Raw genomic sequence first — 23707 nt, 5'->3', positions numbered from 1 at the left:
TTTTGGCCCAAATTTGCCCAAAAAATTTTTTTTTAGAAAATCGGGCTCCGTCACATTCGAGGGTTTATGGTCATGCACCTTTGTGCCAAAAATCAGAAAAAACTAATGAGCCAATCTCGAGAAAAGCTGGTAACTAACACACTAACGAACGAACGAACATGGGTTAATTTATAGGACCTCCACCCCACCGGGGTAGGTCCAAAAAATATTTTAAAGACCTTTTAAAAAGGGTGGAAAAAAGTTGAATACTTTTTTTGGCCTTTTTATGTCAATGAGGTTCAAAGTTTCAAAATAATATTGAAAATTATTTGGCTAGGATCGAAAATCTTCATTGTTCACATGTTTAGAAAATTCTTCAAGGCTTATATTATGCACTCAAAATTGTCTTTGCAACGAGAATTCACTTTTAAAGTACGGGATAGTCAGGTAAATTGACTGATGGGTATGTGCGGTGGTTAAGAGTATATTTTCAAGATAGCAGAAATGGACTGTAACGGTGGACATTTCCGAGAATTCTGATTTTTTCTCTGCTCTAAAAAATTGATAATCTGAGATAAATGTGCTGTCAGGATAGGATTTTCACCGATTTTTTGCTGCACTGTAACCACTGAAAGCCATTTTATTCACCGCAAATACCGTCAGTTACCTTCCAGACCCTCAAGCAGCTTTTTAACTGACACGTGCTTATAAATAGAGGCAAGAAAACGGTGTGCAGTAGATAGCCCCAAAATGGAGGTTTTGCTTTAATGAGCCTATTGGTCGTTAATGGATCTGGGAAAGCTTCAGATTCAATCCGACCACATTTCTTTCGAGTCCGAGAAAAGAAAAATACCAAAATCATTTAATTTCTAACATGGCTAATTTCCTTTTTCTTTTTCAAAAATCCCTTTTTTGGACTAGAAACGTAAGTCAAACAAGATTTGAAATTAACCCGTTAAAAATAATGCTAACTCAGTAATTCAAAATCTTTCAGAAAATCAGTGAGAAAAATGAGACCCAACTTTGCTTGAATAAAAATCATACAAAAACCTTCATTTTCAAGAAAATCATATTTTTGAAAAGAAACTACCTTAAGGGAACTTATTTTGGCGGGAACTAATTTTGACGAGCGGCAAAAATCCTGAAAATTTTTAATTTTGGCGATTGATGAAATTTTTTAATGCCAGCGTAAATCTGTTCTATTTTGCCTTATTTGAAGCTTTTTCGTGCTCTAAAGAAGTTATTTAGGCAAAATACCAAAAAATTTAATTTTGGCGAGTGAGCAAAATATTTAATTTTGGCAGAAACTAATTTTGGCAAATTTTGTCTAAATTCGCCGAATTCGCCAAAATTAGTTCCCGCCAAAATAAGTTCCCTAAAGGTAGAACGTTCCGAAAATCGGGCTCCGTCACATTTTCGGCATTACCACTTTGGTAATCTTATCTTTGTGCAAAAAAATCAAATAACATTTATGGGCCAATCCTGAGAAAAGTTAGTAACGAGCGAACGGATGAACACGTTAATTTATAGGACCTCTGAGTAGGTCCAAAACTTGATGAAACTTTGTGATTCGACTGAAAACAAGTACACATAGAATAGTTAAAGTTGGACACAAATGGTTGATTTGTTCTTCTCCCGAGCATTTTCTTTTAGCGGAGTAGTTAAAACATAAAAAATAAAGCAAAAAAATTAAAATACCAATAAAATTCTATTCAGGGTGAAATTACATGATTAGCTAGATAGTTTATACAACATTTTCTGTTACTCTAAGGTTGTCATCCATAAAAAACATAAAGGATTATTTTCTCCAAAATTTAAGCATCGAATATTTTAAGTCACTATCGTGTTAAAACCTTGAAAAAAAGTCATACATGGTACCTTTATTTTTGTGGCTAATTTCTGTATTTTGTTTCAGACTTGAGAATTAAAATCTAAGTTCTATAGAAGAAAGTATATGAATTAAAACAGAATTTTCTAAAAGATTAAAAAAAAAAACAATTCACAAATTTATTAGAAGAATAACTGTGCATAAATTATATAAGTTCAGATATCAATAAAAAAGAATAACATTTTGGTAGTAGCGATGTGCGTGCTATTAGTGCCGAATAATTTTCTGTATCAGGTTAAATAATTTGTCAAAAAAAGGGAGGGGGGGGGGAATTCGACAAAGACAAAAAAATAAAAATAATTAACTGTTTGAATTTTCCAAGCAATTTTCACAAAATAAAAAATGTTTTCAGACTGAATGCATCTTTTTCCGAGGCTATTTCTAAAGAGAAATACACTCTTTGCAGATTTGAAAAAAAAAAGTTAGTTATAGAAATTTATGGGAATTTTAAGAACAGCCAAAAGTTTATTCATTTTTCTCATAAAACACACTAAATTTTTACTAGTTGATAGAAATCACCGCTTCTTAGAGGCAAAAGAGGAGGATAATTGGAGAACAAAGAATACTATATCTCAACATCATTATAATTATCATTATTATATTATTCTGTGTTTCCGTGTACTCGTAGCACCAATAGTAGTATATCATCATCCTCTATGAAACCATATCCATATTGTGTTTGACTCTTTTAAAATGTATCGTACGATAAAGCGGCGACTGTTGACGACGTTCACAACTCCATATAATTTGTGGGAGTTTTTAAATTAGCGTTAGAATGATTTCATGGGTAGCGTTGTCCTTAATCCAGCCCCTTCTTATCGTGTCATCATCATTTTCATTGGCTTATTTATATTAATGACGTCATCACCGATGAGTGCATATGGCATATATAAAAAATTCAACCTCAAGCCATATTTAAAAGGCTTTTAACCGTTTTGATTAAGTTGTTTAATTTTTGGGTCCATCCATAATATACTACCGTTTTTCCCGCTCTCTCTTTCTCACATTTGGCAGCAACCCTCAAAAGCAGCCAATTTCTCCTGACTGTAACCAAATCCTTTCCACAGACGTGAATCAAAGAATACAATTACATTCAATTTTTAGCAAAGACAAAAAACCGTTATTAGACTAAGTTGTATTCCTTTAGGTTGAGTTGCAAGATAGTGTCTTTTACTGCTGCGAATACAAAACGAATATTTTCAGTGTCTGTTGCACAAGTGAAATGTGAATAAATTATCTTCTCTGTATCTGGATTAAGGTCCACAAACATCTTCAGTATAAATTCCCGAGCTGCTTTGGCGTCCAATTTTGGTCCTGTAGAGAAAAGACGAGAATGAAAGAATGAGAGAATCATTTTTTTTCAGAATCAATAATAAAGTTATTACCTGTAAATTGCAAAGAAAAGGAATAGGGGAATAAAATCATGTGAGCATTTTCGAGTAATCAAATGCATTTTATAAATTCTGCAATTTAATTTTGACTATACTACCAATTTTGCAACCCGTGTATTCAAACCAATTTTGTTAAAAAGGCCACGTGTCTACTTGATAAATCAAATACCAAAATACACTCTTCTCGAGATGCATAAATTTATTGTTGTCCTCGTTTTCAAACAGATTTCATTACTATAAAATTACATATTCACAATGATAATTGTGTTGTTACACTTCATGAGACATTTTGAATTTCAAGTACTTTTGCTTTAGAGTTGATGTTTGCCTTTTGGGAATTTAAATTGGTTTAAATGTATAATTTCATAGCAATGAAATCTGTTTGAAAACGAGGACAACAATAAATTTATGCATATCGAGAAGAGTGTATTACAAGGATCCGACTCGAAAGAATAATTAGAAGAAACCCTTACCGTCAAATTCAGGAAAATAATCAGCTAAGTTAGATTTCATGATTTTTTCTTCTAGTAAATCGGTTTTATTTAAAAACAATATGATGGACGATTGTTGGAACCACGGATAAGTGATGATGGTCTTGAACAGTGCTTTACTTTCTTCCATACGGTTCTAAAAGAAAAGAGAACAACAACAGCGTAAGATTAAGGCGCACAATAATTTTACGAGTTAATTAACTCGTCAGTTTAAGATGGACCATAATTTGACGAGTTAATTCATCTACTTGTGACGTCATTATTCCACGCTGAAGACGTCACATTTGACGTAGCTCGTGTTTTTTGTAACTCGTGTTTTCCGAGCCTTTTGCGAATATTGTACAAACTTCAAAAGCTGTCGACCGACGGGAGTATGAGATTTAACTAGCTATTTAAACCCTGATTAACTACATGCATTTCAGAGGGAGTTTATTCAGACAAGATCGAAATGTTTGTGGATTTAACTTTAGAGGGGGTGTTTATTCGAAGTAATACGGTGAGCTATGCTTAAGACAATAATGGGCAGAATGAAGAGTAATTCAAAATACCTCATTTTCTGATTCAAATAACAGTTGATCGAATTCACTAAGGGCGACTAAGAACATGATTGATGTGACATTTTCAAAACAATGAATCCACTTCCTTCGTTCAGAACGCTGACCTCCTACGTCTACCATCCTACAAAACAAAGCAAAAAATAAATAAAAATTGCAATCTATACGTAATATTGTAAAGAAACCTGGCAAGTCTAGAAAGATCGTAAGGTAAAATGGGTTTTCAAGGGAAAAAAGTCAATTCCCCTTATTGAAGGCTGAAATGGGCTCTTCCAGAAAGAATCCATCCATTCGCATTAGGGGTATAGAATAGATTATTTTTTCAATAAATTACCCCTGGACATTAACATGGGTTACACCCATGGATAATCATCAACTTAACCCCCTGGACACCAAGATTTACCCCCTGGACAGTGTAATTTTTAAGACTTTTTTTGGGACCTCTGGACAATTCATCCTCCACCCCCATGAACGAATTTCTTCTAGAAAAGCCCAATGTTGAAATACGAATAAGACAAGAAAGTTCGATTAACAAAGTGTAGCCATGCACTGAAATGTCTCTTTCCCAGCTTATTTGAATTCTATTGTTTTTAAATTACAGTAAGAAAAAAATTACGGGCGTCTGCACCAAAGAACTGGTTTTGTTGCAGGTTTCTTAAATCTCTTCTTTGAAATCTCGAGTTTTTGTTAAACAAGTTGCGCTGCAAGCGCATACAAATATTGTTCAGTGTTGCCTTAGCTTAAAGTTGGTTCATTTAAAAAGCTCGCATACCTAAAAATAATAGTATCCAAGTCGAAAGGGTATTCGATGATCCCTGTAGTAGGTGATCTTGCACGTAAAACATCCTGTTCTGTTGGCACGTAATTTGGTTCTGCTATCCTTTCCAAATCGTTTAAATAACTAAATCGAAAAGATTGTACTGTATTAGGGAGAACATAAGCTGATCAAGCAAACATTATTTCCAAATAAAATAGAAATTGGCTTCTTTTTTTGCCTGTTTAAAGCCAAGTTTTTGAGATGCAAAATTTTTGAAAGAATGGAAACAAGACCACTCAGATATTCACTCAATTCTATTCACGCGTATCAAAATTCAGCCAAATCCGACCATTTTCTAAAATCTTTTTTTTAGACAGGAATACAGGAATCACAGACTCTTTCAATTATTTTGATGTCATTACTATCAAGAATCTTGCTTGAATTTTAGTTAGGGTTTCAAGTTGTAAGGTTCAGCCAAAAGTTGGCTTTTTTCGAAGAGTGTACAGTCCAATTTAAGTAAAAAGTAACGAAATTAAGCTTACTAATTAGCAGAGTCTGATAATTGAAATTCTCTTCGTCTATCGTATGCTTCTTGAATACCATCGTCTTCCCATAAAGTCTTTATTGCTTTTGTATAATGGGCTTCTAATTTATTTACTATTTCGTGGTCTACCGATAATACTAAACGTGCGTTTTCCTGTAAAGAAAAAACAACATAAAGTCACATGAGTATTGAGCGTTAAAGGTTTTGTTTTGCTTACTCATCAATTTTAATTCACAAGCTTTTCCACATTGAATTGACACGAATGTGTAGCAAGATTGTTCAGAAAAGGGGAAAGGGAAACCATTTTTTCTTTACTCACGAAATTAACACAGTATAACCATAGGACACAAGTAACTGATATGAAACATGAACACTTGTGTAAAAATAAAACATTTAAGTTTTATTGTATATGACATGAAAGACCAAAAAAATGTTCATTTGGTATCCAAGCTGATACAAAATAAGGCTTTTGCGAGAGAGCGAGATGTAAAACAACTGTATAGTTTATGCTTTGCCAAAACCAAAAATTGTAAAAATGTTTTAATAGAGACGGTTCGTTGGGATGAGTAAATTTTCCATAAAAAGTTTGACTTGCGTAATGTTACTAGTCAAAAGAATTTTCGTCCATCGTTTTTTTTTAATTAAATAATCGTACGACCTGATTTTTCAATGACTGCACAAATTGTAAAGAACAAGCTATGCTAATGCAGCAGTACAGTTTGTATCACAATACCATGATACTCTCTTTAAAGAAAATAAAAAAGAGATTCATAATCAAGGCTACTAAGGAATTATGAAAGCTGATCATTTCTTTATTAATTCAAGAAAGTTCCATTCTATGTTCTATTGTTCTATTGATGGAATAGTCGATAGATTAGTTTTATAATTTTTCATCTCATTTTTTCATAAGGGATTTCTTTTTTGTTCAAATGGAAAGGATTCGTACTGCACTTTATCCGGGTTTAAAAACATGAAGGCGTTTTATTTGATATAATGCCTGAAAAACTTCTTCAAATAAAAAAAACATTAGATTGGTTTTAGTAAGCATAATTTACCAGCTAAAAAAAAGTAGCATACCAATTCAATAATTACTTTCATTTAAAAAAATAATTATGGCACCACATGCGATAATTACTTTCCAATCAATAAGCAATTAACGTCACTACAACTATTTTCATTCATATCAAAACAGATGGCAAATTTATCATCATAATTGACAGTTATAAACAGTTATGAGACCTTTTTCAGAGCATTCAGAGAATACTTTAATGACTCTGTTAACAGTAACAGTATGAACATGTTTTAATGGTTTCGTCTATAAACCATGAAGAATATTTTTTTCGAAATATTTTTTCACATTGCTGATGTTCTAAGATCAAAGAGTCGCTCGTGTGAAAATTATAATTATAGCATAGTTATGATAATATTCCACTCCGGAATATTTTTTAACGAGCACGAAACTGCTATATGATTCAATTCTATCAAAGGCTGTAGTATTTTTTGTCTCCACTGCAAAATATACACGTTTTTTTTTTATTAGAACACCTAAAATTTGGCTGAGCCTGGATTTGCTTATTTTTTTTAGCAATTTTCAGCCTAAAATGTTCTTAAATGCGTTCTTAATTTTTCAGACTACTCTCAAATCGACAATATGATACAAAATAAAGAGCACTTAAATTTGGCAAAATTTGGACAATATTTGACTCTCGACTTTTGAAGATCCACCCCTAAATTGGGTTAAAACTGCTTAAAAAGAGGAAAAAATTGTAGTTTCTTGTCATTTATTTTCCAAACTGAGGCTGGGCATGTTCTTAAGATGTTCTTAATTTTTCGACGAATTTCAGCCTATATGTTCTTTATAAACTAGGTTCTAATAAATAAAAAAACGTGTATTGTGATAGACTCCAATGCTAAAGGTTAATGACGATTAGCGATAGATGATTTTCAAAAGTCGAATCCATTGAAATTAAATACTTTCATCAGTGGAGCATGAAATTCTGAGCAAAGAGTATATTACAAGTCTGATACTCAAACATACAAAAATGCCGTTTAAAGTTTGAAATATAAGCAACGGATTCTAAGGGTTGGTCTTAATGTCAGTCTTTAAAATTGGTGTAAAACAGCATGCTGTGATATTAGAAAATGAACATACCTCATTATCAGCATTTTTATAAGCTATTTTTTTATCGTTCATTGCTCTACATAGTGCTTGCATGGCTTGGAATATATTTTGATAGACAAGCTTTGCAAAGCTTTTTCTGTCATCTTCTGAGTAACCTTGTCCATGGATAATTCTCATCTGTTTGATAAAAGTGCTTTTGCCAGATTCTCCAGTACCTGAAGATAAAAGAGATGGAACAACTAAGTTACAATGTTCACTATTTAAAGTACTTCAATGGGCCAAAATTTCATAGGGATTTCTATGTCATCCAAGTTAGTGACACTAGAGTGACAATGAAAATTCAAAACACCTTATCTATCACTAAAGGCCACCTAAAATACCACTTTAGACATCATAGAAGTGTTGCAAACAGGCACAAAACCGTATGATTTCCAAACGTATCACTTACAAATTTAAATCCCCGCTAAATTTCAAACCTTTATTTTAAGCAAACCCAATTTCATGAAGTACAAATTCCATCAAAAAGGAGGCATCAAATTTGCTACAGATAAAAATGTTACTAAAAAAGATTATGCTGAAATAAGAAGACATTTGAAAAATTTGAACCCTTTGAATTTTCCTTGAAATATAGCCACCTATATTTTAGTACTATTCCAACAGATTTTGACATCTTTTTTTTAACATCAAGTTTGCAGAGGGGTCTCTACGTCTCTCCCTTTTCACAAAGTGTGCTTGCAATCCCAAAATTTTACAGTATTTCCACAAACACAAATTTCACAAAAAGTTACAAGTTACACACTGAATATAATTCTAATATAAGTCTAAGTCTATTAATTTTAAAGATTAAATACATTAGATTGATTATCTTTACACAACATGGCTTTAGAAAATTTCGATCATGCGAGACGCAGCTAATTCAAACCATAAATACGCTGGCGCAATCTTTGAACAATCGCGAACAAACAGACTCCATTTTGTTGGATTTTAGTAAAGCCTTCGACAAGGTTTGTCACAGAAAACTTTTATTGAAACTTGAACATTATGGCATCCATGGAACCTTGCTTAAATGGATAGCGGATTTTCTGAACAATCGTAGTCAATGTGTAGCTGTAAGAGGAACTCTGTCAAAGCGGATAGCGGTCACTTCAGGTGTCCCTCAAGGCTCAGTTCTTGGTCCCCTCTTGTTTCTTGTTTATATAAACGATATGCCCTTGCATGTTGATTCAAATATTGCTTTGTTTGCTGACGATTCCTACTTATTCAAAGTAATCAAATGCCTAGATGATGCATATTCATTACAAGCAGACCTTGACAAGTTAGTGGAGTGGGAAAAGCAATGGTCAATGGAGTTCCACCCGGGGAAATGCTATGTACTTCGCATAACAAACAAACATAAAATTATTGACCACACCTATACAATCCATGGTCAAAACTTGAAAGCAGTTGATAAAGCGAAATACCTTGGAGTAACCATTTCCAAGAATCTCTCTTGGAAACATCATGTTTCAGTCATCACTGCTAAGGCAAATTCCACCAGGATATTTCTTCAAAGGAATCTTCAAATGACAGACACAGAAACTCGTCTCGTTTGCTATAAGACATACATCAGACCTCTAGTAGAATATGCATCTTCAGTATGGGACTCACCTGGGAAATTGAATATAACATCGCAGTTAGAAAGCGTCCAACGAAAATCCATCCGTTGGATTTACAATAGGTGGGACAGGGAATGTTCACCCACTTCGTTATTGAAAGATGCTGATTTGGATATACTTGAAAATCGTCGCAAAATCAATCGCCTCAAACTTTTTCACAACATCATGTCTGGTTCAAAACACGTAGACAAATCAATCCTCCCCACGAGACAGCGTTGTAAAAACGTAAAATATAAACAATTACTGGGCTCAATCCAGTCATACACAATGTCTTTTTTCCCAAATGTGGTTCAACTATGGAACAGCCTTCCAAAAGAAGCAACATCTATTGAAGATACTGTTGTTTTTATTGATAAAATTAGTGGTCTGAACTTAGATTTCTATTAAACCATTGACTCCATTTTATGCTAATTTTATCCCTTATCTTCAGTCCTAAATCTGTGAATCTAATTTTGAATTATTTTTGTCAACAGCTATCCAAAATCTAGAACTCAAAGCTTAAAATCAGTTGGAATCTCTCTACTCACTAAGCTTTATATACCTTTTAAGATGTTTTTATATTTATTTTTAGTAAATAAATCTTGTTTTTATATGCAATTTTTAATTTTAAGTTTATTTTTTTTAAGCCAGATACATATATTTTTTATCACTATTTATTTACCTTATATTTATATTCTTTTCTATATAATATTTGTGAGAATAGGTTTTGTAACCTCCTGTAAATTATCGAATAGAAATAGAAATCTTTATTCTTTCAAAAGTCACATTTTTTGAGTAAAAGAATTTACAGGTCAAATATGTTAGGTCCCCCAACAAATTTAGGTCCCCCCTAAGTTTTAGGTGCCCCCACTTTTCAATAAGCTTCAGGTCCCAGTTGAAATCTGTGTACCACCCACTCTTGCACGCAGATAAAAATAAAACGGTAGAATATTTAAAAACAAAACATTAAAACCAAACAAAAAAATCTTTTTACAATTTCTTAATTAGTGTAGTTAGCCCCCAGAACTTTAGTGCAGCCCTTCAGGTCCCCCCACTTTTTTAAACCTCCCCTAAATTTAAAAAATGAGACAGCTCCCACCCACTTTTAGGCTGATTTTAGATTTACACCCCCCAAATAAGTGGGGGGGGGGGGCCGAGCCATGAGTCACGTGAGAAGCTGGGAGAAGATATTCTTTAAATAAAAAGAGCATTATAGCAGGTCAACTGTTCTGAATATGTTAACTGAGAAGTGTAAGAAAAAAAATTACAGTCTGTAATTCTGTCACCCTTCTTTAAAGATTTGGGAATAATCACTGATGAAACGAGTTTTTATTAGATTGGCAGCAAAATAAGGGAATAAGGGAAAAATCAGAATATAACACCGACATTCGTTTTTACATATTTGCTTAGCAGCAAGAGAAAACCAGACGATCTTCTTAATTAAACAGAATAGACAATCAAACCAACCAAATCGAATGCAATCAAACAATTGAAATACTGAAATTCTGGGTAATATTTGATTGGTTCATTTGTCATTTAAATGCGTTTTATTGTCTTTCAATTACCTTCGATGTCCCATTTTAGAATAAATCAACCCAAAACAAGGGCTGAGGAAATAAAAAATCTATAAAAGTTTGTGATGCGCAGTAAGGCAGAATTCCGTAATTTAAACCTTTAAGATGTTGACAATTTGCTTGATCTTAGGAGCTTTCACATGTATTGAAAGAAAATTTCTACATTGGTTGCCAGCAAACACAACCAAATCTCAATCAAATATTGAAAACTATAGAATCTGAAAATTGGGATAATATTTGATTGAGATTCGATCACGCTCAGTAGATGAAGTTATTCCTGTATGCTATTACTTTGAAAAAATGCCCCCTTGAATAAAAATCTGGTGTTTATTTGAAAAAGTAAGATATGACTAAGAATCTTAGATATATGTTAATAATTGGATTATTCTAAAATTTCAACTGATTTTGACTCATTTCTACATCCCTACAATGTGACCATTTACTCTCAGGTACATAGTGTCCTCCTGGGTTGGTTCCCCCTACTAGAAATCCGAATCTTTCTCGATTCCTTTCTATTTTTTTATCCCCCACCATATTTAAAATTTTTCCGTTCTCCCTTTTTTGCTTTCCCCCAGTTATTTGAAGATTTTGCGGTTCCCCCATAATTATATGGTTAACATAAATATGCCTTATCAAGTTTAAAGTTTACCCTATCAAATAGAATTTCATCGAACAATAACCGTCTGATTACATCTATTGTTCAATTAGTTTGATAGAATGAAATTGTTTGATAGGTCTGATTTGCAAGCCAATACAAAAATCAGTGTGACCGCTTTTTCGTTGTGGCTCAATTTCTAGTAAAACACTTTACTATTTTATTAGTTTAAAGCTTGAGAATATAGCCTTGAAACTGCTTGAAAATGAAGTTTTATTGAAAAATTGGTCTGGTTCAAGTAAAGTTTGCTGATTTTATTGCATAAACAGCTCTTCTACAGGATTACCTTGAGATCAGTGAAGTTCCCTAAATCAAATACTGAAAGTTTATTGGAACTGATTGATATTCTTGTTTTTAAATATGACAAAATGAGCTTGGTTGTCAACATTTTAGAACTGAACGATTAAGGAATAAATTATGTCCAGATGATATCAACCGAAAGGAGTTGAACCACAGTAGCACACAAATTCATTTGTCAAACGCAATTGAATATCAATCATATTTTATTGAATTTTTCAGATTTGATGAGGATTCAATTGCGTACAAATATTTTTGATGCTCAATCAAGCTCAGTGCTATGTTTCGGTTCAAAACACAAAGCTTATGATTGACAAGAAATAAAAATGAAGAACATCTCAACATTAAATCAACAACATCACAAGGCTTGAAATAACGATTTCAAGTGGGTCAGACAATATGTCCGATCAGGGTTGCTTAAGCTTGAAAATTACAATTTTCTGGCCGGACAAAGAGCTATTTGGGTCGGACAATGTCCGATGTTGGACCCCTATTTCAAGCCCTGCATTTATACAACAGAGATCCAACATTATCAACTTAAACTGAATGCAGTTGAATAAAAATTGAACCAAATGAATATTACCTAGAAATTTGTCCTTAAATTGAGACCATTTTCAATTCAATGATTACATTTTATTTAGTTTGATATTATTTAGTTAGATTTAAGGTTGCCTGGATAGGTAATCATTAAATCACTAATTGATTTAATAAGAGATCAAGCAGGGGTAGCCTGAAAAACTGGCAATAAAAACCTTCTTGCTGAGTAGTCTGATCTTTGGTTGCAAGGGCTGACTAAGCACAGTTTTCTGTGCTTATATTTTAATTGGTTGGAATCTCAAAAAATATTTTATTACGTGTTTTGGGAATTTTTTATTACAAAGAGAAGCAATGTTTCAGATATGAAACAACTAACTTTTTGAAGTGTACTTAGGTAACTATAACACAAAAGAGTCAAAGCCTGATTCTTTTGCTAAAGCAGGAGGGATGAATTCTCAAGATTTTTAGCCTTTGGTAATTAATCTGGACCCCACATAAATTCTAAATCAAGTATTCACTTTTTAAAAGGTATGAAAGGGTCATTTGACAATCATTACCACATCAAAGCTTGTCTAATCTAGGCGATTTCAACCGAACGCAACCCTATCGAAAAGAATTAGTTTGATAGAATGAAATTGTTTGATAGGTCTGATTTGCAAGCCAATAAAAAAATCGGTGTGACCGCAATTTCGTTGTGGCTTAATTTCTAGTAAAACCGCGAAATTCATCCACTTAAGGTATTTATTTGTTAATAGTGGAAAGAATTATTTATATTTTATTATCTTAATATTTTTTTAAATTATTTTTTATACAATAGGTCCACATCAATGCTTGTAGCAATGACTAAATTTTAGACCTTCTTGACCAAATAAATTTTACATTACATTACATTACAAACACTTTACTATTTTAAACATGCACTATGTTACATTTTAATAATATACAATATGTAATATACCGTTGTTTTGTAAAAGAGTCCACTTAATTAAGATTATCCTGACATTTCTAGGATTTTCTGATATTCCCTGGAATAAACCGCATCAGATTGGAAAGGATTTTTTCTAGGTACAAAAAATCTTATGAAACTGCCTTTACTTTCCCAAACTCAATTTTTAACTAACCCAGAGTCAGGTATTTTTCTGGTGGAAAGCAGCATGGAATTTTAGTACGGAAAGTTGAATCTTAAATGATGTTTATACGGATAATGCCAGGGGATTTCAACTGAATCCTATCCAACCAATTTTAATAATCAAACCATTGAACTCATTCAAATCAAAAAGTAATCGAACTTTGCCACTGAAATGTATTGATTAGTTCGATAAGTTCAATTAAAAATACAGTTGATGTTGTTTGAGTTGTTCCACGAGTGTTTGAGTAGTATCTTGGTGTTTTTTGGGAATCATTCCACAATTTTTCTCAGATATACTAGCAAAGATATTGCGAAAAATATAATCTAATCGCTATCAAACTTTTAAAAGATCAATCAAACAGTCATCAAACTTTACCAAAATTTCTTTGTTTGATTACTGTTTGATTTTGCTAGGTAATCGAGCACAGATTGTTCGATTATGTTCGGTAATCGAACAGTTCGATTGACACCCCTGGATAATAACATGCTATATCCAGTGATGTGAGAGTTGCAAAAGTCAGAAAATTCATGTATTCTTTTTGTTGTTCTAAAGTAGTCTAACGTTATCTCACAAATCTAGCAACCTCCATCCCCGGGCATTAGACTGTTAGATTAGCATTTGTGGAAATAGAACATTCAACAGTAAGCAAACTTAATAACGCAACTTACTGTAAATGAATTTCTTTATCAGAATCAATAAAATAATTACTTATTAATATTATACGATATTACCAATCCCATTAGACATGACTGCACCTGGAGCACTGCATCCCTTGACGAAATTCTTGATAGAAGTTGAAATTCGTTTGGTATATTAAAGTACTCAAAGCGTCAAAGTGCCACTTCATGGCAGTTCTAAAATTTTAGATCCATTGTAAAAGACAAAGAAGGAAACCCAAGTAAATCACGAAACAGCAACCTCGACAATCCTAGACTATTTAAACTAGGTTTGAATAGGACACCAGACACAAACAGAGATATCGTTCTTAACTAACCTAATAATAACAGTTTCAGTTCACGTCTTTGATCACGTTTGTCCCTCCTCAACTGCCTTTCAATTTCATCATTAATTCTTTTCTGTTCTTTGGCCTCTTCAGTGAGGCAGCATCCACCATCCATAGGCATTTTAAATGTTGATAATTAAAAGACGATCTTGCAATAGAAAGTATATCACAAAAATGCTCTCCAATAGTGAGCTATCACTCCAGATGAATACCTCTCTCTAAAAGCAATTTACTGGTTATAGTCCAAAGCCAGTATTATTCCAACACAAGACAACATTGAACTCTTGTTTTTTAAACAAAAAACTACATAAATGATCTTTATAATGTTGTATGTTCTGAAAGTCGGCTAGGGCGTATCCATCAAGTCATTTTAAGATATCGGTCAGCCATCTCGGAAAATCTTGCAGCTTTGAGTTTTGAGCTAAATAAACGCATTTTTCGCCGATGTGGTTTTTCATTTAGGCGAAACGGCTTATATCACGTGACCAAAACATTAGAAGTTTCGCAGCAGATGGTCATGCGATGAATCGTACATCACGTGATTTTTCAAACACCTTTAATGGAAAAGACAATCTCATTCTCAGACTTCTTTTCCCTCTTGGACGCATCTCTTCGAGGGGTGTAATAGCGCAGGCGTTAACTAGGGCGTTTAATCAATTGATGTGAAAATTCTTGGCAAAAAGTGGAAAAAAGCACAGTGTTGAGTTTTACATTTTCAAATATATCATTTTTAAATTCATATATATTTCTCTCCTATTTTTTCAGTTATACAACAAGGCCCGAAAGGCCTCTTATTTTTTGAATAATGTTTTCTCTCTCACACACACCCACGCATTTTTATTTACTTTTTGAAAAATAGGAACTGAAAAGCGTCTCGGTTTTTCTAGGCTTTCTAAAAATTAGTAGGGGGAAATTTGTAAAATCGCTCGAATTTTTTAGTCAAAGCACTTGTTATACATTTTTGGAAAGCTAAGGGGTAGGGGAATCAAAATATCTTGGGTGCCAATTTTTTTTCGGACACTTTGGTGTGATTTTCGGACAAATACGACGGGATCAGGCAAAAATCATATGGTGAAAAATTAATGAAAATTTTAGCTTGAGAAAACGGAGACCTGTTGTATATTTTTGGAAAGCTCTCAAAAAATTAAGATTAATGATATATTGCAAGTATAGGTGATTTCAGTGCCTAACTCGAGATATTGAGCTTCCGAAAGCGCAAAAACTGGACAAAACAGCTGTTTCTGGCTGAAAAACACTGAAAAACACTGTTTTTAAGGATTAATATCTCGGGTTAGGTAAAAAAATCACCTATACTCGCAATATATCACTAATCTTAATTTTTTGAGAGCTTTCCAAAAATATACAACAGGTCTCCGTTTTCTCAAGCTAAAATTTTCATTAATTTTTCACCATATGATTTTTGCCTGATCCCGTCGTATTTGTCCGAAAATCACACCAAAGTGTCCGAAAAAAAATTGGCACCCAAGTTATTTTGATTCCCCTACCCCTTAGCTTTCCAAAAATGTATAACAAGTGCTTTGACTAAAAAAATCGAGCGACCTCAAAAAAACGAACAAATTTCCCCCTACTAAATCGCTACCTTAATTCAAAAGGGGCCTAAGTCCAGGTACCCCCCAGTTCATAAGGGGCCTAAGTCCATTTTTATGAAATTTGAGATCTTTAGTTTTTCTCAATCTCTGGCTCATTTGCTCTTTTTTGATGTACATAACAAGTAGTTTTTAAAGTTGAAAAGGCTCATAACTTCATATTGAAGCTCTGATAAAAGTGATGTTAAATTCAAAAGAGGCCTAAGTCCATCATATTTTTACAATAAAGGGCCTAAGTCCACCAAAATAAGTTTGTTAAGTTTTAAAAGGGGCCTAAGTCCACCAAAATAAGTTTGTTAAGTTTTAAAAGAGGCCTAAGTCCAATTAAATTGTAAATGGGCCTAAGTCCATGCATCCTAAAAAGTTTAATTGAGTTTTTCCTTAACTAATTGAGATTGTCTTTTCTCTTTATCTTGAATCTAGGTGTAAGTGGCTTTAATTTGGAGTGTCATATGTGCAGGTTTTGAACTTTTAAAGGCAGAAATTAACCCTCACACATTTTTCAAAATTCATGTTTAATTCAAAAAAGGCCTAAGTCCACTCTGCAAGATTTACTAAGTTGCACCTTGTACGTACAAAAATATCTACTTCCCAAAAGAATGCCTTTTTATTGAAAAAACAAGTTCAAGCTATGGCTTTCAGAAAACATTTACTTCATAGCTTTACCATCAAAAATGGTTTCAGAATAAAGGAAAAACTTTAATCGCAATTTTCTCAAAATGACCAAAACGGACTTAGGCCCCTTTTGAATTAAGGCTCACAGGACTTAGGCCCCTTTTGAATTAAGGTAGCGAAATGTTCTATTTCATTTTTCATATAGAATTTAGAAAGCAACTGACGACTTTATCTTTTTCCTTTCCTATCTACTAATTGAATGGATGAGGATGTTTGTTTACGTAAACATAGTGTCTTTGATAAAATTACTTCATTTTGAGGACAAAGTGTATTTTAAAATTTTCAAAGTATTTTGGGAAAGGACTACTCATATGATGGCGGGGTGAGTGTTGAATCTGAGGGGTGTCTCCTATAATAGGCGCTGCGGCACCGGGGGTGGGGCAGTCCATATTTTTTCAAAGTAAGAAGAAAGTTTTTTTTTAATAACGATAAAACAAACCTGTTTTAGGCGATCTAAGGGCTTAAATTCTAAAATTTTTGCCCGTCGGCGCCAATCATGGTGGCACCTTCTTTGTCAGTATATCACTTTCACTTTCAAAGTGGAGCCATGGCCCTGCTTAACTGGGGCCATTGAATCATAATAACAACCCTCCCACTCAAGGAGCATTGCTTTTTTTGCTACCACCATTATACGGATTTACTGCTAGAATACTTTCCCCTCCACGTAAGCGTAGGATAAATCTATTTTAAGATTTTCTAAATTTATTATTTTGAAACAGTTTGAATCATATTTTTAGATTAGCGGCCATGAGATAAAAAATGATAAGAGACCTCTCTCTCTCGCCCACTTTAAACTTTTAAAACTTGCCAATTTTAGACTTCGTGACTTTTCTCCTTTGGTATTCATTTTGTACTTGCACGAACTTTTTGCCACTTTTTTGAACCGTGAAAAGCACAGGTCAAAATCATATATTGACGCTGTGCCGACGAATCGAGATTCTATTCATCGCGCAATCAATGAAGACAAAAGTAACCATGACGACCATCCAAGATCTTGGATGAAGTTCAAAGTTGATATTTTTATTCCCGTCGCTGAAAACACAACTAAAAAATCACAAAATGCTTTTTAAAAAGAATAAGTGATAAAGAATCATAACATAAAGTCTGTATAATAGACATTTCAATTAAAAGTAACATTTCCATAATTAATAGTTTAGTAATTACTGTTACATTTTGGGATCATGTAAAAGATTTCTTTCGAAAGAAACTCATTTCGATTACACTTGGAGGTTTCTGGAGAATTCGTAAATAGTAAACTGCATGGTACTGATACAGTCTGCTAGACATTAATAAGGTAATATTTGCTCTTCATCTTTGATTCTTTCTACAGTGATTAGATTGACACATGCGCGATAAAATTTCTATTATTGTTCTTCAGAGGTTAATATATTCTTTGAAAACTTAACCTCTGATCCCAGGGTAACTTTTTTGGACTTTAAATTTAGACCTTTCAAACGAAATAATAATAGGTTTTTTACCCAAATCTTTAATTTGAAGCGGGGCATACTGTCTAATAGCCAAAATTATCTTGTTCTGACTCTTTTCTGCTATTCTATTGCAGAGAAAGCAAGATTATTCCTACACACCCATTCTCAAAACATTACGAGGTATCACAATTGTAAACTTTCTTTTTGAAAATTTTTATATCTTTTCATCTCTGAAAAATTCTGTCTTTTAACGTGATATAGAAAATTCCCAAAGTCATTGTGCGTAAAATGATTGTTTTCTCGGGAGTTCCGAACCTATCAAAAAAACGAGCATAGAATAGTGTGCTAAGTTTCTCCTGGCGACCGAACATAAATTGCTTTTTAATCAAATCTTAAGAACTTAATTGCAAAAATGACGTTATGAATTCTTCTAACTCTTATCACGATATCAAGCAATTTTTTGTCTTTTAAGACATAACCACGATCACGCAAATCTGAAAAAATGGATAACTACGCATCCCTTTCAAAAAGTCCAAATCACGTATCACGGCTCAAAAATGCTGGATGTACCTCGAAACCCATATTTGATGTATTTTTATGAATTTTACCAGATTTTTTGGCTTTTTTTCGACGAATTTTCTGCCTTTTATTGAAATTCAATCTTCCTTTATACAACAAAAGGTCATTTAGACAGCTAATTATCATTTTTGATGACTGAAACGAAAATACTGATATATCATGTAATTATACTTCTGTTTAATTTGATAGGTCGATTTTTAACGTTTTTGAGCATTTTCCGTAAGTAGCTTTTTTATTCAATTGAGCATAACTTTTGATCTAATGAATCAAATTCAATAAATGACCCATCAAAATTTAAGTTTATCTTTCTTCTTTCTGATGAAATAGGAATGGTTCTTTTAAAATTTTTAGATTTCGGGAAAATTAGTTTTAAAGAGAGAAACTTTTTTGTGGCGCACCCGGTAGCAGTTTTTGCTGCCTTTTTAGGAGATTTCATAGGTGAAATTCTACTTTTTTATTTTTATCTTTTCGCCGACCGACCGACCCTTGCTTTTTGGTAGCTTGGCCCGTAAAATAACAAATTAAATTGGCCTCGCCTAAAGAGTAAAATATATTTTCTTGCTAGGAAATAGTCAAAATTCTCCGATAATTCCACAAATAAAAAGTGTTTTTGCATAGATGATTTTAGAGAGAAGGAAAAAAGTGTTTCCAATCTCATACCCAGATCCACTTTTTGAATTTACCAATGCACGTAGCTTAACCTTCCAATTGGTGAGAGCTACCAAAATTATTGAAAAGTGATCTACAAGGGACTGGATTCAAGTTTGATAGAAAACGATTCAAAGATTTCGTACATACTGTCCCGTTTTTAGAAAATTTGGCAAGGAGATTTATATATAGTTGAAAAGCTTGCTATAACAGTGTTTTTTCAAAGTATTTTCGAAAGAACTTACGCAAAATCAGAGACTGGGTAGAAAATAGAATTTGAAAGTTGTGATTGTCAAGAGATGCTCAATAAGAACACGCCTGTGTCACAGACCCGCTGAGACTCCAGCCCAACCGGAAAATTGACTTTGATTTCATCCCCATTTATAATTCTATAGAAAGAATTGCACTCCAAAATCATCCCTATTATACTTTTTACCAGAGAAGAATAGGATTTCGAAAGAAATTTTCACCCCCATGCGGGAAGAAGTTCCACCGGGGCAGCGAGACAGGGGCATATAAAAATATTTAGAGGGATTATCTCTCACAGGAAGTCCTACCTGACTTTTTGATGCTTTGCTAATATCCATTAGAAACCCAACAAACTGTGCCAAACATACTTTTAAGCAGCAATTTGACCGAATACTTAATACACTGCGGGGCAAACCACTGCTTCCTATTCATTTCAACTTCAAGAGTCCTGATTCCAAGGGGTTACTAGGCTTACGAGGTGACAGGCATGTCGACCCTGACGTTTTTGGGGCCCTTAGAGATAAACACTCAATTTTGATTCAAACTTCTGAAAATCACGACCCTTTTCGTGAATTGGTTATTTGTAACCCTTAGAGACTTTTGAGGGTGTAAAAATGGGACCCTTTATTGTTCGCCCCCAACACCCATTTTGCCTAACTACCCTCCTGGGATTCCAACAGTGTATCGGTAATGGTCAATCATCGGAATGAGTATCATACACTAAAGTGCAAAATCAACAACAAAGTATCGTAAATGCCGGTCTCCACTTGCGCGCGCTGCGATCGCACGTTTTCGAGCTTCCACGCAATTGGTCAAAAGAAAAATGAAACAATCCCATTAGCGCGATCTGACGTAACAGTTTAAAAAAGCTGAAATTTAGTCAACCTTATTTTCAAGCGCGCGCTACATTTTTGTGACGTAACCTTTTTTCCAAGCAAAAAGGAAAGAAGCCAAAAGGTGCGATCGCAGCGCGCGCAGTGGAGACCGGCCTTAAGGTATGAAGTGTCATAATTAATTATATCACCGAATTCACGAGTTCAAGTGCATACATAGGTGGAACACCTTCTCTTCTACTGTACTCTTATTCACAAACCTGGAAAAACCGGAGCAGCCGAAATCGAGTCTTTCTCGATCTGTTAGCGAGATTTGACTCATTTCATATTTCTTCAACTTTATCGAATATCAGAATCATCATTGATCGTAATATTTAAATATTTATTGTAATGCACTCGTAAGTGTATGTTCAAAAATCTTTGATTACGTCTGTATAAATAGCATAAGATTGAAATATGCTTACTTTTGCTGACGTCATATAATGTTCTGAAGTCTTTTTGAAGAAGTTACCTTAAGAGAGCTTATTTTGACCAGAATTACCCCATTTCATTAGGATTCGTGCATCTGTTACATGATACATGATATTTCTATTTAATTTAGAGAAGAAAGATACTAATGTCTTTCTCTTAAGGAGATGTGCACCCAATTTTCATTTTTTCGCGAAAAAAAGGAAATTGCCCGGGGGGGGGTACTGACTTTGACGGTCGACAGGGACGTGCGGCTGGAGTTTGAAAAATGGACCCTGTAAGATATAAATATTTGGTAAATTTGGGACCCTGTCAGAAAGAAAAACCAAAATTTTTTCCCATTTTCACCCTGTAAAGTGACCAAAATGACTTAAAAAGTAGACGAAAAATTGAAAAAGAATTCCAAATTCCACCCTGAAAATTGTCAAAAATTACCAAAACAATATCAGTATCAATTAGTAAATTTAGGACCCTTTCAGATATCCTGTCAGATCAGAGCCTAAAATAGAGACCCTGACCAGCGACAAGTCCCCGTACCCAATTTTGCTTAAGTACCCCGGTGAAATTGCGTTACTCACCAAAAATGTCTTATATAGACATACTTTTAAAGTTATCGTGATTAAATCGTGACTTAATCAAATTATGAAACTATCTTTCATATTTCTTTAATCATTAAAGTTGGGATGATATCTAATTAGGTCAAAACCAGAACCTAAATTTTACTAGAGATCAATTTTTAAGTGGATCGCTGAATATCATTACATTGGTCTCAAAAATTTAAGGTAGGGCGGAAATAAAAAAATTTAGTGTTTCCGGAATGCGGGTGAAGGATAAAAGCTCTCATGCGGCCGGCCGGAAAAAAGTTTTTTTGCTACTTTTGATAATTTAAGATCATTGAAACTTTTAAAGATAAATTTTATGTACAAACAGTATGAAGTAAGCCCTGAATACTAATGTATCAACTATTAACGAACAAAACTTGATTTACAAGCGGGAATATCCAACCAAACGACGTTTGAAAACTCGAACGGTCAACTTGATTTTCTTTATGATGAAACATATTTAGTCTGCGGCCGGGTCAGAAAAAACTTCTTTTTCACCCGACCGGTTTCCCGGAAACACTACATTTTTTTATTTTCGCCTAAGTGTTTTGGTTTTTTAGACACATCCTAACTCACCCGAGTATTTCAGATGAGCTGAAAATTTTACGACGTTGATTAAAACGAATTTGACCTCTGATAAGGAGGTAAGTATCACTTTCTGATGGGTAACGCCAATGTCTTTCATGATTATCAATCAAACAAACGATCGAAATTCTGTACAAAACTTGGGTTAACATATGGGCCTCGGCGAGCCATTTGTAATGAGGGGGTCAATATTTTGGAGAAAAATATGTCGCCCAACACCTTTTAACATGCTCAAAACATCCTAACATCCAAAACGTTATTTAATTGGGGGAAGAAAACAGTTTAATTGATTTGATTTGGTCTGTTTAAAAAGTTGACGGGGTTTATATGGGGTAACGGTAAATAACATGACTGATAATCTAATTATACTCTTTAATTTAGGCTATTTTAATCGGACTAACTTTTACGAGATTAAATTTAATAATTTTGCGATTTTTTGCCATTTCCGCAAAATCAAAACTCACGAAAACGCGTGAGATTTCTGATTCGCGAAATTGAATCTACCACAAAATTTTTAAAATTGCATTTCCAGTCAAAACTGTCCATTCGTGGCAAAAAATGGCCATCTTCTCAGCTGTTTTAAGGCTTATTCGCGAAATTAAAACCACGCAAAATTTTCCAAAACTCTGACACGCGAAATTTAATCCGATTTGCTTACACTTGAAAGAGCGAACTTGAATGTAATATCAATCGAATCAAAGAATTAAAAAGTAATGCAGTTTCTTACCGAGGAGAAGAAGTTTCAATTCTCTTCGTTGATCACGTTTGTCTTTTCTCAATTGACGTTCAATTTCATCATTAATTCTCTTCTGCTCTTTCGCCTCATGGTTAGTACAACAACCCATGATTTGTTGGGACGGATACCAACAAAAACAAACTATTCAACACTCACCAGATAATGATATGTTTTTTTCTCCTTTAATGGTAAATGCAATGTTTTTGTCAAAAATTCTGGAAATTTTGACTATAGGCAAATTCCGCAATTCTGACCAAATTTTCCGTCTCCGCCAGCTGACCTAAATTCCGCATTTCCGTCCAGATTTTCTTCAAGGAATAAGGATTTTGTTGGATGAAGAATGGAATAAGGATTTTGTTTGATGAAGAATAGAGTAAGGATTTTGTTGGATGGAGAATGGAGTAAAGATTTTGTTGGATGGAGTAATTTGTTGATTTTTGTTGGATGGCGCATGGAGTAAGATTTTTGCATTGGAGTAAGGCGTTTTTGGATGGCGCCTGGAGTCGGATGTTTTGGATAGAATGCGTAAGGCTTTGTTTGTGGGTCTTTTTGTGGCTTGGCGTTGGATCCCGCTTTTGTTGCTGGAGAATGGAGTAAGGACTTTTTGTGTGGCTGAGAATGGCTAAGGCTTTATTTGTTTTTGTTTTTTGCTGGAATGGAGTCGGATTTGTGGATGGAGAATGGCGTAAGGCTTTTGTTGGATGCCGACCTGAGTCCGATTTTGTTTGGCCGACCTGGTCCG

The 23707-nt window shown here is 33.8% G+C and overlaps 1 protein-coding gene across 2 annotated transcripts; it reads right to left on the bottom strand.

Annotated features, from left to right (window-relative positions):
- Positions 1–1598: 1598 nt before the first annotated feature.
- Positions 1599–23150, bottom strand: LOC136804059 (guanine nucleotide-binding protein G(q) subunit alpha-like). 2 transcript variants are annotated; one of them, XM_067060798.1, is made up of 7 exons: positions 22957–23150; positions 7757–7941; positions 5603–5757; positions 5076–5204; positions 4298–4427; positions 3732–3885; positions 1599–3181 (listed from the first exon to the last, which is right to left on the bottom strand). In XM_067060798.1, the coding sequence occupies exons 1-7, from the start codon at positions 23072–23074 to the stop codon at positions 2991–2993; spliced, it is 1062 nt and encodes a 353-aa protein (XP_066916899.1). In that variant the 5' UTR covers positions 23075–23150; the 3' UTR covers positions 1599–2990. The 2 variants fall into 2 exon arrangements, with proteins under 2 accessions (XP_066916899.1, XP_066916898.1); XM_067060797.1 differs by lacking the exon at positions 22957–23150 and adding an exon at positions 14548–14984.
- Between the last annotated feature and the right edge of the window lie 557 nt (positions 23151–23707).

Source organism: Clytia hemisphaerica, unplaced genomic scaffold (assembly GCF_902728285.1).
Source record: "Clytia hemisphaerica strain Z4C2 unplaced genomic scaffold, Clytia hemisphaerica genome assembly, whole genome shotgun sequence".
NCBI classification, from domain to species: Eukaryota; Metazoa; Cnidaria; class Hydrozoa; order Leptothecata; family Clytiidae; genus Clytia; species Clytia hemisphaerica.
The sequence above is the reverse complement of the archived record's forward strand: the minus strand, read 5'-3'. Positions and strand labels throughout refer to the sequence as shown.

Bases quoted from the DNA above. Each gene is read 5' to 3' on its own strand.
- LOC136804059 (XM_067060797.1), bottom strand. From the start codon at position 14,677: ATGCCTATGGATGGTGGATGCTGCCTCACTGAAGAGGCCAAAGAACAG. The intron at 7,942-14,547 runs GTTAGTTAAGAA...TTTTATCTTCAG, and splicing joins ACTGAAACTGTTATTATTAG to GTACTGGAGAATCTGGCAAA. The intron at 3,182-3,731 runs GTAAGGGTTTCT...TTTTCTCTACAG, and splicing joins TTATTTTCCTGAATTTGACG to GACCAAAATTGGACGCCAAA.